This window comes from Globicephala melas, chromosome 13 (genome assembly GCF_963455315.2).
Source record: "Globicephala melas chromosome 13, mGloMel1.2, whole genome shotgun sequence".
Taxonomy (NCBI): Eukaryota; Metazoa; Chordata; class Mammalia; order Artiodactyla; family Delphinidae; genus Globicephala; species Globicephala melas.
Window position 1 is genome coordinate 49,539,519 of NC_083326.1, and position 21,869 is coordinate 49,561,387.

Consider the following 21,869-nt stretch of genomic DNA (forward strand, 5'->3'; position numbering starts at 1 on the left):
AAGGAGAACTTGCTTAGGGTGCTAATTGGACCCGCTGAGAAGTGGGGTCTTAAGTGGGAAGATAGTCCGCACGCAATCCCATGTGCTAAAACCTCGCCCACCGTCTCCAATCGAGGAAAGACAAAAAGGGGAGAAAGGAGTTAAACCATCCAAACCACACGCCGTTGGGACAGCTCCAGAAGTATCCTTCCCGGATATGCTCAGGGGCCCGGGTCTGCGAGTCCCTGGCCTGAGGCTGCGCCCCCAAGCGCCGCAGGACGGAGAAGTGCCGAGCTGGGACTGGGGAGGGCGCTGTGGGATCCGGCGGTCGGGTCCCGACTAGCCCCGCCCCCCACCCCGGGCCCGTCCAGCCCCAGGACAGGTCTAGGGCGGGTCCAGGCAGTGCCGGCAGCGGCCCCGCCCAAAAGTGGGAGGAGCCGACGACGCCATCGTCATTCCTGACCTGCGCGCGCAATCAGCCGCAGCTGGCGCTTGTTCCCTCCCTCACGCGGCGCCAGACCCCGACAGACTCGGACGCCGATCGGAGCCTGCCAGCCTACCCTCGCTGACGTCTGCAGCCCGGCGCCAGGGCAGCATGAGTGCGTGCGGCCCGGCCCTCGGCCTCCTCCTGCTGCTGCTCTGCCCGGCGCAGGTGAGCGGCCGCCGTCGACCCGGGCAGGCTGTGGGGGACGTGGTGAGGCCGCGAGGCGGGGAGGGCTGCGGGCTGTGCAGAGGCTCAGGCGCCCCCGGCCCCAGAGAGGAGCAGCCGCGGGTCCAGCGGATCCCGAGGAAGTTGGTCTAGCGATGGAGCCCCTGGAGGTCCCCCCACAGCTCCCCGGTGCCTTTCTCCGGCCACGCGGTTTTCCCTGTGGTCTGGAAGACGGTGGCAGCTGGGGGCTGCTTATTTGACCTGTTTGGAGCTCCTTTCACCTGTGGTCACCTCGTTTCTGGATTTAGGGTATGGGGTGAAGGGAGGAGGAAGAACATGGGCGGAGAGGAAATAGGGTTCGTATTATTTAACCTGCCTTTCCCCCCTTAATGCTGCCAGAGGTACGCGGATTCTTTGTAAATGTGTTTAGAAGATCTGACCACTTTATTTCTTCTCCTCCTCCCCTAAAGGTGAAGGAGGGAGGGGAGATAAAGTTAGCAATCCGTCAGGCCCCAGATTGGAACAGCCCTAAGTACTTTACAGAAGGCAGCTTGGTCTTCTAAAGAGTGCAAGTTACTTCTTACCCACTCCCTTTACATCTCTAGAAGCTGAGGCCGACAGGTGCACGGGTTAATTGGATTTCGCCATACCAGCCGTGGAGAGGAGGGGCCTGGAACTCCCTGGGTCGGCTTTCCCCTGGTTTGGTAGAAGCCCTGGGCATGAGCGCCTCGCTGCTATTTGTGTGTCTACAGTTTTATCCTTTAAAACTGTGGGTGTCCGGAGGGATGTCTAAGGATTTCGTGCTGATTAAACCAGATCCGGATGGGAATCCCAGGTTCTCGTGCCCACTCGTAGGTGTGTCAGTGATGAGGGGGCAGTGAGTCCCAGGGCAAGGCAGATCGAGGGGTTTCCTGCACCAGGAAAAGCTCTCCTGAGACGTCTGCATAGTTCTCAGCAGGGGGGTAGGTGTGGCTGACCGGGAAGGGCCTCCTGTGTGTGCGTGTGGGCGTCGCCAGGGGTGTGGGCTTGTGGAAGAGCACACACCTGGTGGGGAGGGGAGGCAGAGGAAAGCAGGTTTCGGGGAGGTGCTTTGGAATGGGGTCAACCGGTAGACCGCCTGCTAGCTCTGTGGCTTTGGGCTCATTACTCTTTCAAGCCTAACTTTTTCTGAAGATAAGCAATTCCTCATACAGTTATTGAGGTCCCTCCATGCATAATGATGTTTGGAGGGATCGCATCACTGTAGTAAAAACTCAAGAAATAGCAGCAGTTATTTGCTTTGAAAATACAGCTATTCAGTTTCCCGAGAGTTTTAGGTTAGGATCTAACAGGCAGGCTTCACATGGTTAAGTAGCTTTAATTTATCTCTGAAATCCTTTTACCTCAAGGTAGCAGCCAGGGCTGATGGTAAATGAGTGCCTCTCCTCCTAGGACTTTTGGGATAGGTCAGGGGTTGGTCACAAGTTTCTTGCAAGATGCCTGGAAGCCTTGAGAGGGTTTGCAAATATGAACTGGAGACCCTCGTGTTGATATTTTTAAGATTAGCTCCCTCATGTTTGCAGAGGCTTTCAGTACCTGCATTTCCTTACACCTGAGATGTGATGGGGGGGGGGCGGGCGGTTCCTGCTTTTAGAATTCTCACCAGTGATAAGCAGCTCGTCTGGGTTGAGTCTGAGCACCAGTAAAGTTCTGTCACGGAATTGCAGACTAACTGTCCTTCACAAAGTCTGAAATACCTTTGTGGGGTGGGGGATTTTTGCTTTCCTTAACTTTTAAGTTTTACAGATGATGAAATCACATTACTAAGACTGCGTGGTTTTTAAACCTTGTGCTCATCCAAATAATGTGTGCAGTTTTGAGAAGTAGTACGCATCTCTCCTGACTGTAATATTTATAAGCTTTTTCTTGAGGGACTTGCACCATAATGAGGCCTGGGTAGGAATTAAGCCATTAAAACTGCTTTTCCTGAGGAGATGGGGAATGGGTTAATCTTTCAGCCTGAGAGCATTGAAGAATAACTTTCTGAAATTGGAGCGAATGTGGGTAATCTTCCCCAGTCTCTCCCATTCCTTGATTGATGCTGTGATCAGTTATTTTACTAACATAAGTAATCAAGGGAAAATGAGGCTTTTTATTATTAGCAAGTGGGCAGAAAGAAAACGCCTTGCTGAATAGGTCTTTGTATTCCTTCAGTGTTTGTCATATTACCCAGAACAAAGAATCCTCTTTCCTGGGTAACCCTTCCCCTCCCTCCACTCCTCCTAAAAGGGGTGCTTTCAGGGGTGTGTTACAGATGACACATTACCTGTGCGGAAGCCTGGAGTGGGCCGTCTCTAACCTGATCTCAGGTGCCTCGTCTGCTCTTTCACCCACAGATCTGTGAAGGGCACCAGCTCTCCAGCCAAATAAACTACTTGCTGTCAAAACCCTGCCCATCTTCCAAGGCCCAGTTCAAAAGCATCTTCATCTGTGACATTGTTATTCTGTTCCCCCAACTAGAATGCCTTCACTCTGAAGTTCTCAATCTTTGTTTAAACTGCTCTAGCAGCAGCAGCGTTTACGGCCTGGCACAAGACTTGGAGTTAAAAGACCTGGTGTGGGTCTTGACTCTTCCTCTTACCAGGAGTGATCTTGGGCAAAGGCAGTCTCCTCCTCTGTAAAATGGGGTTAACAACTTCACCTACTCCTCAGGGTGCTTGTGGAAAGACAGAGAAATATTGTTTGAATGAACTGCCGTGCTACAGGCTCCTTGAGGGCAAGAACTATATTTACCATCTCCAGCAGGGCCTGAATCAACAAATCATTGGCCTTCATGGATTTGGGTGAGGGGATAAGATCGGTGAGGCATTCCGAGGCTACTAGAGGTCAGAATTGGATTTGCCTTTGTTGTCTCCGTGATTGCAAAGATCAACGGTGGCCCGACAGGCTTTCCTTTGCTTGGAACATGCTTGTTATTTTCAGTCTTTAGAATATTTGCTTTGGCAAGAAAACTTTAAAACACACACACACACACACACACACACACACACATACACACACACCCAAAAAACCCCTGCTCTCTCTGATGCAAGTGTGCTCTTGGGGGATTTGTGAGGGAATCTTTAGAATTGGGCCACAGAGGAACTCAAATTACCGTCATTCAGTAATTTCATAAATGTGAAGTGAGTGCAATGTAGGATACACTAGTAGATCGAAAGAATCACCTAGGCAGAAAGTGGTCTGTCTACAAACTGTAAAGTGCTATGTAAAAGTTAGTAGTTACTATCCCTGTCTTGTTCATAGTTGATGGGAGGACGAGTGGATACACAAAAAAATTACAATGCAAAGAAAAGTGTGCTCTAATAAAGGGACAGAATGTGATGGGGAGTCCATTTTTGAGCTGAGTGTTGGAGGGTGAATTAATGCTTACTGGGCGGATGAAAGGAAAACTGGAGAAAATAGGGGGGAAAGTTACCCAATTGTTACTAAAAACCATTAAACTGTACACTTCAATGGTGAATTTATGGTATGTAAATTATCTCAATATTTTTAAATGGCATCCTGGATTACAAGAGACTAAGGAAAAAGGAATTACCTAATTTTTGCATAGTACTCCATTGCAATGACACCTTTGGTCTTGTTTTAACCTCCCAAGACTCCTTAAGATAGGTGTGATGCTGTTTTTCCTGTTTTACAGATGTGGATATTAAGGCTGAAGTTTGTCTCAAGGTCATAGTTGGTAAATGGCAGACTGGGGCTTGAGCCACTGTCTTCTGACTTCCGGGCTCTGCTTTATTCAAATTCAGAATATTGCTGCCAGGTTATTCATATTTAGCAAGCTCTGTTGAATGGGTGTTTAGGCAGATGTTCTACTTGGCCAGTAACGTTCAAGGCATGTTGCTGGCTCCAGTGTGGCTTCTCCAAAAGCCTGTGATAGATCAGGGGTGGATTTAGCCTACTGGCCTGACCCTTGGTTCAATTGTCACGTTGTGTGAACATTCCTTAGGAAAACACCTGCGGACAGTATACACCCCCATCCACTTTCATGGTTTTGATTTAGCCTTGTGGCTTTTGGATTATTTTTCAAACTTGTGAGTGCGGGAGCTCAGAAATGTCTAAGACTAACTAATAGTGTGACCTTGGGCAAGTTAGTTAAACTGCAAGCTGGAGGGGTTATCTGTAAAGTGAAGATTGGCTGAGCCCATCTAACTCGAAAAATATATCTAAAATACCCATCTAAAGGCGTTCCTGGTGCTCACACAAATTATCCTTTGTTATGTGGATATGTCTACCCCAGGTTGGCTATAAAACAGAGTTCCAGAGAATTCCGTCAATAAAAGTCAGAGTAGACCAGCCTCCACCCCAAATGTCCTGTCATATTTGTTTGGTCTGCATACCTGACCCCAAAGGACACAGTAGGCAGCTTAATCTCTGGACAGGATTCTCTGGGCCACCGCCTCCTGGGTTATCCTGACTGGCCAGGCCAGCCCCTCAGCTCCACCCCTCGCCAGAGCTGCAGCTGGGTGTGTCTCCAGGTTCCATCGTGAGCTTTACTCATCCAGGACAGCAACAGAGGTGAGGGGCCCAGGCCCTGCACTGCATCTGCATGGGATGGCCAGGTACAGGCCTGGGGCTGAGGACAGTCACTGGTCCTGAGAAAGTGAGTCAGGACTTGACAGCTGCCTAGCGTTGTATGTAAATGGTAGTCATTAGTCCTGCAGCTGAACAAGGCTGTGTGGAAAGAGGGACACCTGTGTAGGATGATAGTGGAGGGGACAGCCCATCCCTAGCACATTGTCACAATCTAAGGATACGTCCATGTACAAACTGAGCTGAAGTTTGAACAGTGCAGCAGCTGGTGGGGTGGGTATGGAGGTGAATAGGAGGGAGAATGCTTAACTTGGCATTCAAAATCTTGTTTCTCATTACTGGTTTTCTCACTTATGAGCCATGTGACCTCAGAGAATCCTCTCTGAGCTCCAGTTTCCTTACGTGTAAAATTCTGTGATACTACTATTCCATGGGGTGTCTGAGAAATAAACGAGGCAATGAGGGAGAAATCACTCAACTTTGTGCCTGGCACTCAGTTGATGTTCATTAAGCATTTGAACATGAGTTAATATTCACCCTGGAGTATAGAATTCTGTTGCTGATGTTCAGAGCTTCTCCATGTGATAAGATGTGCTTTCAGGGAGCTCCCAATTAGAGTCTGTTTAGCAGCTGCTAGAGTTGCTGACACGTAACAGAAGGGGCTTTATTTTTTTAACTTTCCTGAACTATTCCTATTATTATTGAAAGATGCTTCCCTGTGCAGTCATATATCCAATAATTAAACTCTAGAGCATGTTGTGAAATAACCATGTGGCCTAACCTTTAAAAGCAGAGATAGCCTAGGCTTGTCACTACTAAATTCTGGGTTAAAGCCAAAGCAACTTCTTACATAATCCAGTCAAGCTCCTTTAACTCATCTTGTACGTTTTGACAGTTTCTGAATGAGTGAACACTGGATGAGATACTATAGAAAATTTCAAAGGAAGTATAACACCTGGGCTCTGCCCTTTAGGATTCTGTGGCCTCACAGGGCATTCGAGACCTAGGCAAGAAAATACTCTTGCAACTTCTGCCTTCATGCACAACTTTGTGATACTCATAAATTCTCCTTGATCTTAGAGCAGGAGCCAGCAAATTATGACCTGGCTAGAGCCTGTAGCTGTGGATAGTTTTCTTGGGACACACCCACGCCCATCTTTTACCCATTGTCTGTGGATACTTTTGAGCTACAGCAGACAAGGTTGAGTATGTAGCACAGAGACCTTAGGGCCCACAAACCTATCATATTTAATATTTGGTCCTCTAAGGAAAAGTTTATCCACTGTGTCCTGGTGGATCCCCAGGGGAGCTTGTGGAATGTAAGTCACAGAGAAATGGTTCGCCTGAGCTCTGGGTGCAGGACACCTGCTGACTCAAGCAGTGAGGATGGATGCCCGTGAGCACCAGCCAGGTGCTGCCTGGGGCCAACCTGCCTCTGCCCCAGGACAGCTCACCCGACGGGGGAGCACCATGACCAGATCCAGGTGATAGGAGTCAGAGTTAAATTTAGTGGAGGCAGTGAGTCTTGGGTAAGGCTTGTAAACGGGGAGGCCGTTCCGAGATGGGGGTGGACTGAAATGTGTGGAGAAAACAAGGGAGGGCAGACAAGGGCTGGAGTCCGGCCTTGGGGACCCCGAGAAATAAATGTAGAGGCAGTTCAGGTAGAGTCAACAGCCAGTCACGGAAGGTAGTAGAGATTATGTAAAAGTTACTGCATTTGTGTGTGTTTACGTGGATATATCTCTACAGGTTTGCCTGTGGGAGGGAATTGAAAGCCCGGAAGACCTAGATCTAATAAGTTAGCATTGGTTAAACCTGAGGAATGGGGTGGCAGTGGAGAGGTAAGGGGGAGCTTCCAATGTTATCGCATATACACCTGTAATGTTTGAATATTTGTGATGGGTGGGTGCTCTGTAATTAAGGAAAATAAAATCTACACTCATTTAACATTTTAGGAATCAGTAAAATGTTTAAATGCTTAAATAAGACAGTTCTTGTGGTCATGAATAGCTCTGTAAGACTGGTCAGTGCCCATGAGATGAACTGTGAAGAATCATCATTCTTTGAACTTGTCCCCCACTGACCCCAAGTGGAGCTTTGACAACACCTGTTATTAGAGACTCTGGCTGTGTCGCATGACGCTCAGACCCATGGTGTTTCAACTGACGGTCACCCTTCTCTGTTTAATCTCAGTGTAACCAAGAATGTGCTGTCTGCAGTCCTTGCCACTGGGCTTTTCTCTTACATGGTGAAGGGCATCCGAGCTCATGTATTGTGATAAAATACACATAAAATCGACCATTTTAAGTTAAAGTACAGTTCAGGGACGTTAGGTACAACACATGTTGTGCAACTACCACCGTCCATCTCTAGAGCTGAGCTCACGTGCCGTCTGGTGCCCTTTGGGCTCTGTCAGACCTCCAGCCTTGGTGGGTTTATTTCAGTATCGGGCAGGATATGTCCTTCCCCAGGTGAGTATCATTGGTGTGAAGTCAGCACCAGTTGTTCTTGTATCAGAGCAAAGGCAGCTTTCACCCAGACACCTTGCTTCCCTGAGAAAGGAAGTACGTGGCCTGTACCTGAGCCCTTGATTGCTCGGCGTGCCCTTAGTCTTGGTGTCGGCTTGTGCTGCCCTGACATTCCAGGACATCTCCCAGGGATCTTGAGGTGAGCCGTTGTCTTCGTTGATAAAGTCCGACCGCTGGGCCGTGGCACTTTGGAGCCTGGAAACCCCAGTTGTTCGGATGTCAGCTGGGTTCTTGACGGGCTGCATAGATGAGCTCAGCCTAGTCAGTGGTCCGCTGAGGGGTGACCCTCGTGCAGCATAAGGAGTAAGAGCTCCAGCTTCCAAACCAGCCAGGCCTTGGGTCGGGTCTGGCTCTGCCGTTCTCAGATGTGGCCTCAGATGGGTCACTTTACCTGTGTAACCCTCAGTTTCCTCATATGTGAAATGGTGTTATTTTAGTGGCAGCCTCACAGATCTGCTGCGGGATTGAGGTGACAGGGGCACCCTTATCCAGTGCCTGGGTGCCGTGGGCGTGGTGTACCCCCATGGGAGCAGACCACGTGGTGGGAGGTGATGAGGTGGACAGAGGATGGCTGTGGGCTCGCAGGGAAGGGGTTGGGGGGGAAGGGGTGAGGGAGGCTGCACCGGCGAGGCTTCCTGGGAGGTTGGTGGGAAAGGTACCTGGGCCTGAGCCCCTGATGAAGAGGGCCTGGCGATGGAGGAAAGACTGGTTTCCTTTTGAGCACCTGGGCTGTGCAGCAGGCGGTTGGAGGTGCAGCTGGAGAGGAGTTGGGGGTGGTCTGACTGAGCGGGAGGGTGAAATGGAGCAGCTTCATGGGCAGGAGCAGGTGAAGGGACCAAAACAGAGATGAGGTTGAACACGTGGGTGAGGAGGAAGCCAGGTGGTGGAGGTCCCCAGGGGCCTCGGCACCAGCGGGGCCTGCAGTTGAAGGAGATGCTCGGGTTTCAGCTGTAGGTGAGCCGAGGGGAGTCGGGGAGAGAGACTCGAGGTGGGGAAGAGGCCTCCCCACCTGTGCAGCCGTGTGAGTGAGTACACAGGCACACCGGCCTGCACAAGGGATGGATGATGGACCCCCTTGAGGGAGGACCTTAATTATAGGGTTGATTATATCTTATTGAGAGTCTGTTTCTGGAACTAGAATGTTCTGGTTTGAATCCTGGCTCTGCTGCTTTGGGACAAGTTATTTAGCCTCTCTGCCTCTGTTTGCTCATCTGTAAATTGGGCATAATAGCACCTCCCAGGACTTCCCTGGTGGTCCAGTGGTTAAGACTCTGCGCTTCCACTGCAGGGAGTACGGGTTCCATCCCTGGTCGGGGAACTAGGATCACGCATGCCGTGCGGTGTGGCCAAAAAAAAAAACTTCCCTCGTGCATTTGTTGTAAGGATTCATTGGGTTAATATGTAAGAACAGTTAAAACAGTGCCTGGCACACAGCGAGTGGCCTGTGAGTACCTTTGGGCCCCGCCGGTTCATGCTTCTTTAGGTAGGTGACTTGGGAAAGCAAACCTAAGAGTAGTGACTCAAGCCCAGTTTTTTCCTGGCCCCAAAGAAACCACGAGCAGTTTATTTTCTTCAGGTCTTTGGATCCTCTTTGGTGAGGTCCCAAACAGTTGGAAGACATTAAGAATAATTCCTTACGTTTGAGTGGTAGTGCTTTCTAGTTTCCTAAGCACTTCCTCCTTTATTCCCGCATTCAGTGTTCACACCAGAACTGTGACGTAAGCGGGGTTTTGAGTGCAGTTCACAGGTGGGAGACTCCTGCTCTTCTCAGCCAGGTTACCTGCTCCAGGTGCAGCCAGGCTCAACATTTATTGAGGAACCCAGGACTCCTGATCTCCTGCCCCTCAAGCTCAACCCTCAGCCCTTCCTCCCTACCCCACGCCCCGCCCCATCTCTTCTATTTGGTGGGTGGAAACAACTTTGCTTTGAAACGAATGGTGTAGATTATAAAGGATGATCTTGTAAATAGGGACCAAACAGCATTGGGTCATCTTTATTTTCCCGTAGAGTGCTAAGTGCTGAGGAAGGGGAACTTAGACTCCAGATATCCGTCCTGTTAGTCATGCCAGAGTTGCGTTTTTATGACTGGATTCCTGCCACTCCTGTGGGTGACGTGCCAGAGTGCCCCCTGGCCGGGACCTGCTTGCCCTGTTGGTCTGTTGAGAATTCTGTGAGGGGGAGTCCAAGGGACGTTTCCCTTGTGTGTAAATTACGGGTCAGTATCAGCAGTTGTCACCCCTCCTTAGCTTATTTGCCTTTTCAAACTTCAGTAGATGGATAATGACCTTTTAGTGGGAAACCCAGAGTTTTGGAAAGGGCAGTACTTTCTCTAGATTCGCTAGGTTTATGGACATAATTATGAGTCTTCTTATATAGAAATGGTGGAATTTTGCAACTTCTTGCCAGAGGTTTGGGATGTGGTGTTGTTAAATGCTTGTTGCTTCCTCATTTGTATAATTTCCCTTCCTTGTGGCCTAAACATATGACTTTTAATGAAACAAGATGGGGTAAGTCATAATTTCTGTTTTAAAAAATCTGAAGAATGAATTCAGAGACAAGTCATTTGGGCCCTTAGATTTCCTCTCAACACCCCTCAACCTCCTGCCTGTTTTTCCTTTCATGTTTTCAAGGCCTGTTGTGGGATTTGTGTCTTGATGCCGGCGACCAACACAGCCCAGCATAACTCCTTGCAGTGTGCGGCCCACGTGCCACTGCCCCTGGAGAGAATTCACTCTCTTGCTTCTATGCCGATTTTTTTAAAATGACTTTTCCAACAGGTATCTTGGGATCCATGGTTGCTTCTCAACAGTCCCTGTTTCCCTACACGATAGCTGATTGCAGGGTCATGCCGGCCGTGACCCTGGCCAGCTTGGTGGAGCTCGGTGGCCTTGCTGATGGGATGAGTCACATGGTGCCCTCCTCCCCCCAACCCCACCGTGTGACTCACGTGGGGAATAGGAGTGGCTCTTGAGAAATCTTTACACAAGAGGTTTTATGTTTTTAAGATTCTGAGGGGATTTTCCTTAAAGTGAGCACATTTCTTGCCTTTTACTTAAATCTCGAGGACAAGGTATTCATTCTTCTCCTCCTTACGGTCTTTTCTTCACATTACTCATGGTGTGCTGATATTAATTAACCTTAACAGATACGCAAATGATCTTTCATTATTTAGACCTGACACAGTTCCTTATACAGATGTGCAAAAATAGAGCCTTAGTAATCACAGACTCACATACTATCTTGCTTTCTTCTACACTGATTGTTAGTGACTCTTATGTGGAACTGTAGCTTCCTCTTATTAATAAATAATAAGGAAGTAGAAATCATGTAAATAAGGAATTTCTGTTACCTCCTTCGCTGACTGACTTGACAAGTCCATTTTGGTCTATTTTAATTAATATTTGTCAAAATGTTAAACTAACCAGTGCCTCTTGCTGTTACTTGGCTTTGCAGGTAACCTTGGAAGCTTCTGTGAATGGGGCTTGAGTGGGTGCCCTTTGCTGTTGAACTTTGTGTTATCCCTGAGGCCCTAATGAAGCGAGTTTTGGGTTGACTTTTGTAGGTATTTTCACAGTCCTGTGTTTGGTATGGAGAATGTGGAATTGCATCTGGAGATAAGAGGTACAATTGCAGATATTCTGGGCTACCAAAGCCGTTGCCAGAGGACGGCTATGACCTGGTGCAGGTGAGTTAGTTGTCTTGGGCGTTGGGAACACAAAATGCTAATCAGAGATCCTCTGCAATTATACCTTAAATATTACCGTGGGGTGGGGATAGAGATGAAATGAATGGGCTTTTCTCATCCCAAACTCTTATCTGTAGCACAAAGAAGATAACATAACTCCAGAGGCGTGATTTTGGGGGGCTTACTATACCTTGCTCATAAAGTTTCCCATTATCAGGTTCCTACTTAGGGACTGATCTTGGTACCTCAGATGTTGCTTTAGCAGCTTCTTCAAAATACACTCAAAGTTAACTCTTCTTGTTCCTAGATTTCAGGACTTGAGTGGACGAGGCTGCTAAGTGGCTGTGACTCCCTTGTTCTCTGTTCACTTTAGTGATTCCTCCGGTTTCCACCAAGAGCCTATGAACTTTGGCTGCTACCAGGAATCTGTTTCCTGTTGTCTCTTTCACCATCCCTGATACACAGGGATATTAGAAAAGAACTGGAAATATCCAGGTGGAAAGACTGGTCCTAGAGGCTACAGTTGACACGATAGCGGGTCACCTGGATTTACTCCTTTCATCAGAATTATTAAAGGCATTTGACATTCCCTGGAGTGCTGATGGAAAGAGTAAATAGCATTCTGGTTAAACTTAACCAAATAACCTAAAAAGAGGTAAAATGATTGTCAAGGGAGGAAAGTGAGCTTCCCAATTAGAAAAAAAAATTAAAATGCCTCTACTGCCTCTACTTCTGTGAATCCTTAGTTATAAACAGTATATATGATAGCCTTTTAAAAGAATTCTGCAAGCACTTTGCATATAGGTGTCTCACCCTTGTGTACCTAAAAAGGGCGATATGAATAAAATGGTCTTATATTTGAGGAATGCTTGTCCTTATTTAACTGTGCTCCTCTGATGTCCGTGCTTTCTCACCCAAAAGGAACTCTGTCCAGGGTTCTTCTTCGGCAACGTCAGTCTTTGCTGTGATGTTCAGCAGCTTCGGACACTGAAAGACAACCTGCAGCTGCCTCTGCAGTTTCTGTCCAGGTGGGTTGACCGCCAGGCATGCAGGAAAAATAGGTTTAAAAGTTAGCTCTTGTTTTAGGAATGCTATCTTATGACTTCTCAGAAATAAACAGTAACTTCTGATAAAGTAATAATTATCAGACTCAGTTCTCTCTTTACATTCAGAGTTGCTACTTGGTTTTCCTCTGAGATGTCTTCATCCCAAAGGGGACCTGCACTGGGGTCTGGGTCCCTTCAGACTTGAGCCTCTTCGTGCTCTGGGGAAGAGAGGTGTTCCTGCCCATTTCTCTGACCTGAGACCCTCCTCCGTGCAGTCCTCTGCATTGCCTCCCTCCCCTGCTTTGTGCGTGGTTCTCTCTTCCTATGGTGACCCAGGCCTCATAGAGCCGGCCTTTGGTAACTGCTCAAACCTTGTTTTGGCAGAGTCGGCTGGTTTTGTCAAAATTAGTTTGCCATCCAGTGTGTTCTGTGTGACCGGGGCAGTGAAAAGGGCTTCGTAATACATGTTCTCTAAGCTTACCCAGCAGTTCTCGAATGTGCAGAAGAACCAACTGGTGGTGGTCTTTAGATCAGCATGCTGAGCACCCTGATAAAGGCGGATGGGAAGGACATGTGCTTCTCTATGTAGGTGTCACTGCAGGTGACAGGGCACAAGTCGGTGTCCACTCGGAAACTTAGCTTCTTCTCAGATTTTCAATCGGCAATATAGAGTGAAAAACCATCTGTAAATTGTTCCCTAGGACAACAAACAATATAATAGATCAGAAAGTTGAGACTCTAATCAGACCAGCTTATCTTGTGGAAGGAAGCCTAGTCGATGTTGCTGTAGCCAGATTGGAGCTGTCAGTTAGCCAAAATATATTTATCTAGCACCTGCTCTACGTGAGGTATTATGGGCGTAAACATCAAAAGATAACCAAGTTTTCCCCGTGTTGTCAGAGGTAGCAAAGCTTTATTTATAATAGCAAACAGTGAGTTGCTAATATGGAATACTATGCAGCTGTCCAAACTGATGATTGTACAGATTAAATGGAGTAACATAGAAAGAGGTTTGTAATTTATGGAAAGTAGTAGAAAACTGTGCACCGCAAGAGCGAATTCTGTTTGAATGGTGTAATTGTCGTTCCTGTTTGTCACAGTAAAGCACGGAACTCCTGAAAGCAAGTCAGTGTGGGTGTCTGCTCCTTCACTAGACCAGAGGCTTTGAAGGCTGGGACCACAGCTTCCTTGTTCTGTGTCACATGTGGTCGTCTGGATGGGTTCAGAATAGAGAACAATCCTGACTGGTTTTGTTGCAAGAATGCAAGTCTGATGAAGCAATAGCTTTTACAGATAACGGCGAACCAAAGAGGAGAGAGAGGTCTTCTGCCACATAACTGGTCAACATTAGAAGCTTAAACTTTGAACCTGGAAGACAGCAGACAGTTGTGGTTCTTAAGAAAACCCAGGTGCTTCTGAAATGCATGCAGCCAGAGGACACCACTGCTGTTCTCTTTATCTTCTCATGTCACAGGGAAATCCTCTTGTGTTTAGAGAGAGCCTAGGATTATCTGGGGATCGGAAGAGAGCCCTTCAGTAGGTTTTAAGATGAAAACTAATGTGTAAATCTCATTTTTTCCCTTTTTCTTCTCAATCAGAATTGTCACCATGATGCTTCTAAGTCCTTCTAACTTCAAGACAGAGAAAACATGTCTGAATTATAAAGTGCAGAATCAGAGAGCATTTGTCTCTTTTTGAAATTACATCTGGGCAGCACAAATGTAGTAATTAGGGCAGTTTCTAAAGAGGTGTCTTTATTTTAACATGAGGTTTTAGGTTTGGAATTGCTGGGTTTAATATGTCCTCATGGTAATCCATTTGCCATTTTACAATAAATTTTAAACATTCTTTGTCTATTTTAAATCATCTTTTTGCTGGCCCTATTATCCGTGAAATCATAGAGCAGTTTATTTTTCCTTTTAGATGTCCATCCTGTTTTTATAACCTAATGAACCTGTTTTGTGAGCTGACATGTAGCCCTCGACAAAGTCAGTTTCTGAACGTTACAGCAGTGGAAGATTATGTTGATCCTGTTACAAACCAGACAAAAACAAACGTAAAAGAATTACAATACTATGTTGGAGAGAGTTTTGCCAATGGTAAGTAAACTTTTAAATTATTCCTCTTTTATATTTGGTATCAGGACAGTGGATCAAATTGTCCCTTTTTGTTGTCCTGTCAACTCTGTGAAAATGACAGTTTTTAGTTCCATTGGCCTTGAAATGTGAGTTGTTGCTTTGCTTGTATCCTGGGACTTGAGCTACAACCTTTTATACAATCTCCTTAAAGTATTTGCTTTAACTCCTTCCTAAGTATAAGTTCCCACATGGAAATTTTTAGTATGTGCAAGCTTATTTCTGTACATTTTAGAAACCATTGGAACTTTGGTTCTAGTGGACATGAAAAGCATAACTTCATGAATTATTGCAAGACTGAGGAGATGGGGTGGAAGGTAGAACTAGTTGGCAGAGGAGAGATTTTTGACCTTGAAGAAACAGATCACGAGAAGAGAAAGTAAGCAGGTGTAACAAATAGGAGAAAGGGTACCCCAGCAACTAGAAATCATAGAACAATCTGAAAAAGACCATGTCATGTTTGTTGAAAATGACTGAAATGAAAGAATTCTATAAGAATAGGACACTAAAAAAAAAGAATGAACAGATTAGGAATAGAACTATAGGGCTTCCCTGGTGGCACAGTGGTTAAGATATATAACAGGCAGGCAGTGGTTAAGAATCTGCCTGCCAATGCAGGGGACACAGGTTCGAGCCCTGGTCTGGGAAGATCCCACATGCCGCGGAGCAACTAAGCCCATGCACCACAACTACTGAGCCTGCCCTCTAGAGCCTGAGAGCCACAACTACTGAGCCCACGTGCCACAACTACTGAAGCCTGCATGCCTAGAGTCCACGCTCCACAACAAGAGAAGTCACCACAATGAGAAGCCCGCACACCGCAACAAAGAGTAGTCCCCGCTCACCACAACTAGAGAAAAGCCCGTATGCTGCAACGATGACCCAATGCAGCCAAAAATTAAAAAAAAAAAAGGAATCGTCATTTAAGTAGATTAAAAGATTAGATGCAGCTGAATAAAGAATGTGCCCAAAAACAATAAATAAAATAAGAAAATAATTCATCAAAGTTGTTGACTATAAGAGCAACATATAAATTTAATTATAATGATCAGTTAAAAACGTAACTAAAAAACTTACTAGAGAAAAGATCCCATTCACAAAAGCAACAAAAAGTAGGGTACCTAGGAATAAATCTACCAAAAGATGTGACGTAAAAGACAGCCTGACAGGATGAAGAGAGATCATTCTGTGTAGAAACAGAACCATCCATGTGGACAGTTGATACCGGTGTGTTGTTACAAATCATTAAGGGAAAGAGTGGGCTAGTTGATAAATGGAGTGAGAAATTAATTATTCATCTAATTTTTATTTTTGATTAACAAAGTAAAAATCCTAATCTTGGAAATTTTTAGAAGTAAATATAGAATGTCTTTATAACTTTAAGGTAAGAAAGGATTCTAGACAAGAGAGGAAAAGCAGACACCAGAAGTGAAAGGATTTATAAATACAGATAATTAGCATCTGTAGCAGTCAGTGAAATGCAGATTAAAACAGTGAGCTACCATTTCATGTATCAGATTGGCACAGATTTAAAAATTGGTCAACTCGAAATATTGGTGAGGAGGTAGAGGCAGAGGAATGCTAATATACTACTCCACTGGTAACTGTAACTTGGTGTGAGTGTTTGAAAACCATTTGAAAAATAGTTTTGCAATACCTGGTAAACTTGAAGATAAATAAACCCTCACCGCAGAAATTCCACTTAGAGGTGCCTACCTTAGAGAAACTCTTAATGCATGTAAGGAGGGAGAACCATATAAAAACGTTCATTGTAGCATTTCTGTGATCATGAAAAATTGGAGACATCAAGAGAATGAAAGACAAGCACAGACAGGGAGAAAATATTTACAAAAGACATAATCTCCTAAAGGACTGTTACCCAAAATATATGAAGAATTCTTAAAACTCAACAATAAGGAAGTGAACGACCTGATTGAAAAGTGGGCAAGAGACCTGAACAGACACCTTACCAAAGAAGATACATGAATAGCAGACACTAAGGGCTAATTAAGAGGAGAACAGATCAGTATACTGGAGCACAGTCATAGTCTGTTATGTTAAAATGGATGAATTGGGATTGTGTCAGTCACGTGAATGACACTTAAAAATACTGAAAGTAACAGAACATATGTAGTATGTTTATACTAAACAGTACTACATATTTATGGATACAATATATCGTAAAAGTACACAAACGTGCATGGGAAAAATAAACATCAAACTCAGGATTGTGATTACCTTGGGGAAGGGTGGATGCCCATAGGAAGGGATAGTGAGGGAGCTTCAGCTATATGTATAATGTGTTTTTGTTAATGTTGAGGCAAATGTTGTAAAATAGTAAGATCGGTAGAGGTGGGTGGCAAGTACATGAGAATCATATTCTGCATATTTTCCGTATCCTTGAAATATTTGATAAATTAAAACCTGAAAACCAAATGGTTAGCTGGAAGATATGAGGGAATTACTCAGAAAACAGCATAGAGATATAAAGTTCTGGAAATCATTAAAAGTGACATATGGGGGTAAGAGAGCTGGGGAGAGACAGTAAGTAAAAGGATAATGGCTGGGGATTTTCCAAAATGGATGAGAGATGAATCTTCAGGCTTATGAAAAGAAAATGAATCCTCAAACCAGATAAATTAAGAAGAAATAGAATAGGGGCTTACCTGGCAGTCCAGTGGTTAAGAGTCCTTGTTTATACTGCAAGGGGTGTGGGTTTCATCCCTGGTCGCAGAACTAAGATCCCACATACTACATGGCGTGGCCAAAAAAAGAAAAGAGAGAATATATATATAAATCAGTTGTATTTCTATTCACTTGGAATGGACAATCTGAAAGTGAAATTTAAAAAAAAATTCCATTTACAGTAGTATCAAAAAGAATAAAATGGACTTCCCTGGTGGCGCAGTGGTTGAGAGTCCGCCTGCCGATGCAGGGGACATGGGTTCGTACCCCGGTCCGGGAGGATCTCACGTGCCGCGGAGCGGCTGGGCCCGTGAGCCATGGCCGCTGAGCCTGTGCGTCTGGAGCCTGTGCTCCGCAACGGGAGAGGCCACAACAGTGAGAGGCCTGCGTACCGCAAAAAAAAAAAAGAATAAAATACTTAGGAATAAATGTAACAAAAAAAGTGTGAAACATATTCTAAAAGCTAAAGAACATTATTAAAAGAAATTAAAGAGGATCTTTATAAATGGAAAGGCATCTTGTGTTCATGGATCAAAGACTTAATATTGTTATAAGATGGCAGTACTCCCCAAATTGATCTACAGAGCGAGTGCAATCCCTATCAGAATCCCAACTGACTTCTTTGTAGAAATGGACAGGCTGATTTTTAAATTCACGTGAAATTACAGGGGACCCAGAATAGCCAAAACAATCCTAAAAAAGAAGAACAAAATAGGAGGAATCACACTTCCCAGTTTCAAAATTTACTAAGCAACCAGTGGAAATCAAGATGGTATGGTACTGGTATAAGGGTAGGCATACAAAGAAATGAGACAGAATTGACAATAATCCCATACATCTATGGTCATCTGATTTTTGACAAGGGTGTCAAGACCATTCAATGGGGGAAAGAATAGTCTGCAACAAGTGGTCTTTGACAACTGGATAGCCACATGCAAAAGAACAAAGTTGTACCCTTACCTCACACCATATACAAAAATTAACTTAAAATGTTTGCAGCAACATGGATGGACGCATTATGCTAAGTGAAATAAGTCAGACAGACAAAATTAAATACTGTATGATCTCACTTATATACGTGGGATCTAAAAAATACAACAAACTAGTGAATATAACAAAAAAGAAGGAGACTCAGATATAGAGCACAAATGTGGTTACCAGTGGCGAGGGGGGGCAGCATATAAACCTGGGGGAGTGGGAGGTACAAAATATTGGGAATAAGATAGACTCAAAGATGTACTGTACAACATGAGGAATATAGCCAGTATTTTGCAGTAACTTTAAATGGAGTGTGACCTTTAAAAATTGCATTTAAAAACTTAAAATGGATCAAAGACCTAAATGTAAGAGCTAAAACTAGAAAGCTCTTAGAAGAAAACATCAGGATTAAAAATTAAAAAAAAAACAAAACATCAAGATAAATCTTCATGACCTCAGATTTGGCAATGAATTCTTAGATATGACAGCAAAAACATGAGCAAACAAAAGGAAGAAATAGATATCTTGGACTTCATCAAAATAAAAAACTTGGGCTTCCCTGGTGGCGCAGTGGTTGAGAGTCCGCCTGCCAATGCAGGGGACACGGGTTCGTGCCCCAGTCCGGGAGGATCCCACATACCGCGGAGCGGCTGGGCCCGTGAGCCATGGCTGCTGAGCCTGCGCATCCGGAGCCTGTGCTCCGCAACGGGAGAGGCCACAACAGTGAGGGGCCCGCGTACCGCAAAAAAAATAAATAAATAAACAAAAAACTTGTGCTTCGAAGAACACCATCAAAAAGAGGCGAAAACAATATTTGCAAATCATGTATTTAATAAAGGATTTGTATCTAGAATATACAAAGACTTCTGAGAACTCAATAAGTAGATAACCCAATTTAAAAATGGGCAAACGATCTGAGTAAACATTTCTCCAATATGTTATACAAATGGTCGATAAGCTCATGAAAAGATGCTTGAGATCATTAGTCATCAAGGACATGCCAATCAAAACCACAATGAGGTACCGCTTCACACCCACTAGGGTGGCTAGAATCAAAAAGATAACAAATGTTGGCGGGGATGTAGAGAAATTAGAACCTTCATACACTCTGGTGGGGATGTAAAATGGTGCAGTCACTTTGGAAAACAGTCTGGCAGTTCCTGAAACAAACATAGAGTTACCATATGACCCAGCAGTTCCACTCACAAGAGAAATGAAAACATATGTTCGTAATAGGTGGAAACAACGAAGATATCCATCAACTGACACATAGATAAACAAAATGTGGTACATCCATACGATGCAATATTATTTGACCATAAAAAGGAATGAAATATGGATCCATGCTGCAACATGGATGGACCTTGAAAACATCATGCTAAGTGGTAGAAGCCAGTCAAAAGACTATATATTATATGATTACATTTATATGCAATGTCCAAAATAGGCAAATCTATAGAGACAAAAGTAGATGAATTGTTGCTTAGGGCTTGAGGGGATGGGGAGATAGGGAGCATTAGTTAAAGATACCAGGTTTCTTTTTTTAAGGTGATGAAAGTGTTTTAAAATTGGCTGTGGTGGTGATTGCACATATCTATGAATATGCTGAAAGCCATTAGATTTTAACTTTAGATTGGTGAATTGTATGGTATGTGAATTATCTCAATAAAGCTATTTAAAAAAGGAATCCATACCTAAATATAGCTCATGAAAACTATAAAATTCCAAAGACAAATATCAGGTAGAGAAAAGATAGAAATCACTTCAAAGCAAGTAGAGAAAAGATAGAAATCACTTCAAAAGAATGACAATTGGAGATTTTCTAACCAGCAATGATAGAGGCCTGAGGGCAATGGAATTATCATAGTTCTAAAGAAGCTACTATCGCTCTAGCTAAATTGTCTTTCAAGAGTGAGGATAAAACACAATGAATTTATAAGTATCTCCTTAAAGTTTGGGGGAAGAAGGTCCTGGGAAGTTTCTAACAAGCAGGGACTGGTAATTGAATATTAAGATAGGACCCATTACCACTGCTTCCTTATTGGCAACATGTCATTGACATTCTTATTTCGTGTGTTGTCTTTATGCATACTAAAATAAAACCCAAAAAGAGAGTGGTATTGGGGTCATTCACATGTGAAGTCTGTCCTGAAACCAATTTTTACCCTGGAAGTGCCGTCGTTCTCCAGCTGTAGAGTTTCCTGGAACCAGCTTTGCTGGCTGAAGAGACACTGAGGTCCTTAGCTTCTCCTTGCTCGGCCTTCAGTATGCTGTTGCATGCACTGGGGGTGATACTGGGATGACGTAAGCCTTTCCTGTCTTTGACTTTTAAGTTGCTTGGAATCTGGCCTGATGTTACTTGTAGGGTGACAAGCTGGTTTCAGAGGTGACCTCTGTTCCCGCCCTTAGTGTTTACTGTCCCGAGTCCCAGCCCGAGGCTCCTGCTTGCAGTGTGTCTGGATTTCCAAGGTCACACGTGAGAGGCCTCCGGTAAGATCTCATCTGGTGAATTAAAGCAGCTCGGCTTCAGCCTTTTCCCTTCCTCCCCTGCCAGCCATGTACAATGCCTGCAGGGACGTGGAGGCCCCCTCGAGTAACGAGAAAGCCCTGGGGCTGCTGTGCGGGAAGGAGGCCGAAGCCTGCAACGCCACCAACTGGATTGAGTACATGTTCAACAAGGACAACGGCCAGGCGCCTTTCACCATCACGCCCATCTTTTCAGGTGGGGATGAAGACCTCCACGTTTGGTGTATTGTACTTAGGATTTTTTTAAAGCCCAGGAACCTTAACCTGCAGTAGGAAGATAAATTCAGATCACTAGGTCCTAGAGTTTCCTCCAGCGAGAGAGGTAACTAGAGCATTTATCCTGCCCCTGGCTGGTTAGGGGCTGGGCATGGGAGTGGAGATAGAAGAATTGCCTTCAGGTGTTGCTACAGAATTGAACGAATAAGCTGTTTATTAAAAAAAGTTTTTTCAAAAGCTCTGCCAGAGCATTAGACTAGCTCCTCCGTGGAGATAAAACTTGATTGGAGGTTTACCGTGGAATGTTGTGGACTTGGATCTCGGTGACAAACCCTATGCCCAGAGTTATTGAGGTTAACTTAAAATTTTACAGGACTAAGCAGCAAAACATAACTTGATCACCCAGAAACCTCCAGTCCTTTTTATTCTTCCATTTGTGTTACTCTCAGTGTGCTTATCATTGGGTTTAAATATAATTTAACACAAGCCTTGTAGTGTTTGCTTTTTTTGTAATGGAGATTCTCACTCAACACAATCCTTCCCACAGATCTTCCAGCCCATGAGATGGAACCCATGAACAATGCCACCAAGGGCTGTGACGAGTCCGTGGATGAGGTCACGGGGCCCTGCAGCTGCCAGGACTGCTCGATCGTCTGTGGGCCCAAGCCCCAGCCCCCCGCCCCTCCTGTTCCCTGGAGAATCCTGGGTCTGGACGCCATGTATGTCATCATGTGGAGCACCTACATGGCATTCCTGCTCGTGTTCTTTGGTGCATTCTTTGCCGTGTGGTGCTACAGGTAATCCGTTTTGTTTTTCCTCCAGGACAAGAAGAGCAAAATTACCCAAGTGGCACTTCTAGCTTTCGCTCGGTAG

General features: G+C 45.0%; 1 protein-coding gene across 1 annotated transcript in view; it reads left to right on the plus strand.

Annotated features, from left to right (window-relative positions):
* The first annotated feature begins 448 nt into the window (after positions 1–448).
* The window catches only part of NPC1 (NPC intracellular cholesterol transporter 1), a 47,709-nt gene continuing 26,288 nt past the window's right edge, over positions 449–21,869 (plus strand). Inside the window, exons 1-6 of the mRNA XM_030842645.2 lie at positions 449–631; positions 11,288–11,410; positions 12,332–12,438; positions 14,380–14,555; positions 20,809–20,976; positions 21,544–21,793. Of these exons, the coding sequence (XP_030698505.1) occupies positions 575–631; positions 11,288–11,410; positions 12,332–12,438; positions 14,380–14,555; positions 20,809–20,976; positions 21,544–21,793 (881 nt within the window). The 5' untranslated portion in view covers positions 449–574. The remainder of the gene's footprint in view (positions 632–11,287; positions 11,411–12,331; positions 12,439–14,379; positions 14,556–20,808; positions 20,977–21,543; positions 21,794–21,869) is intronic.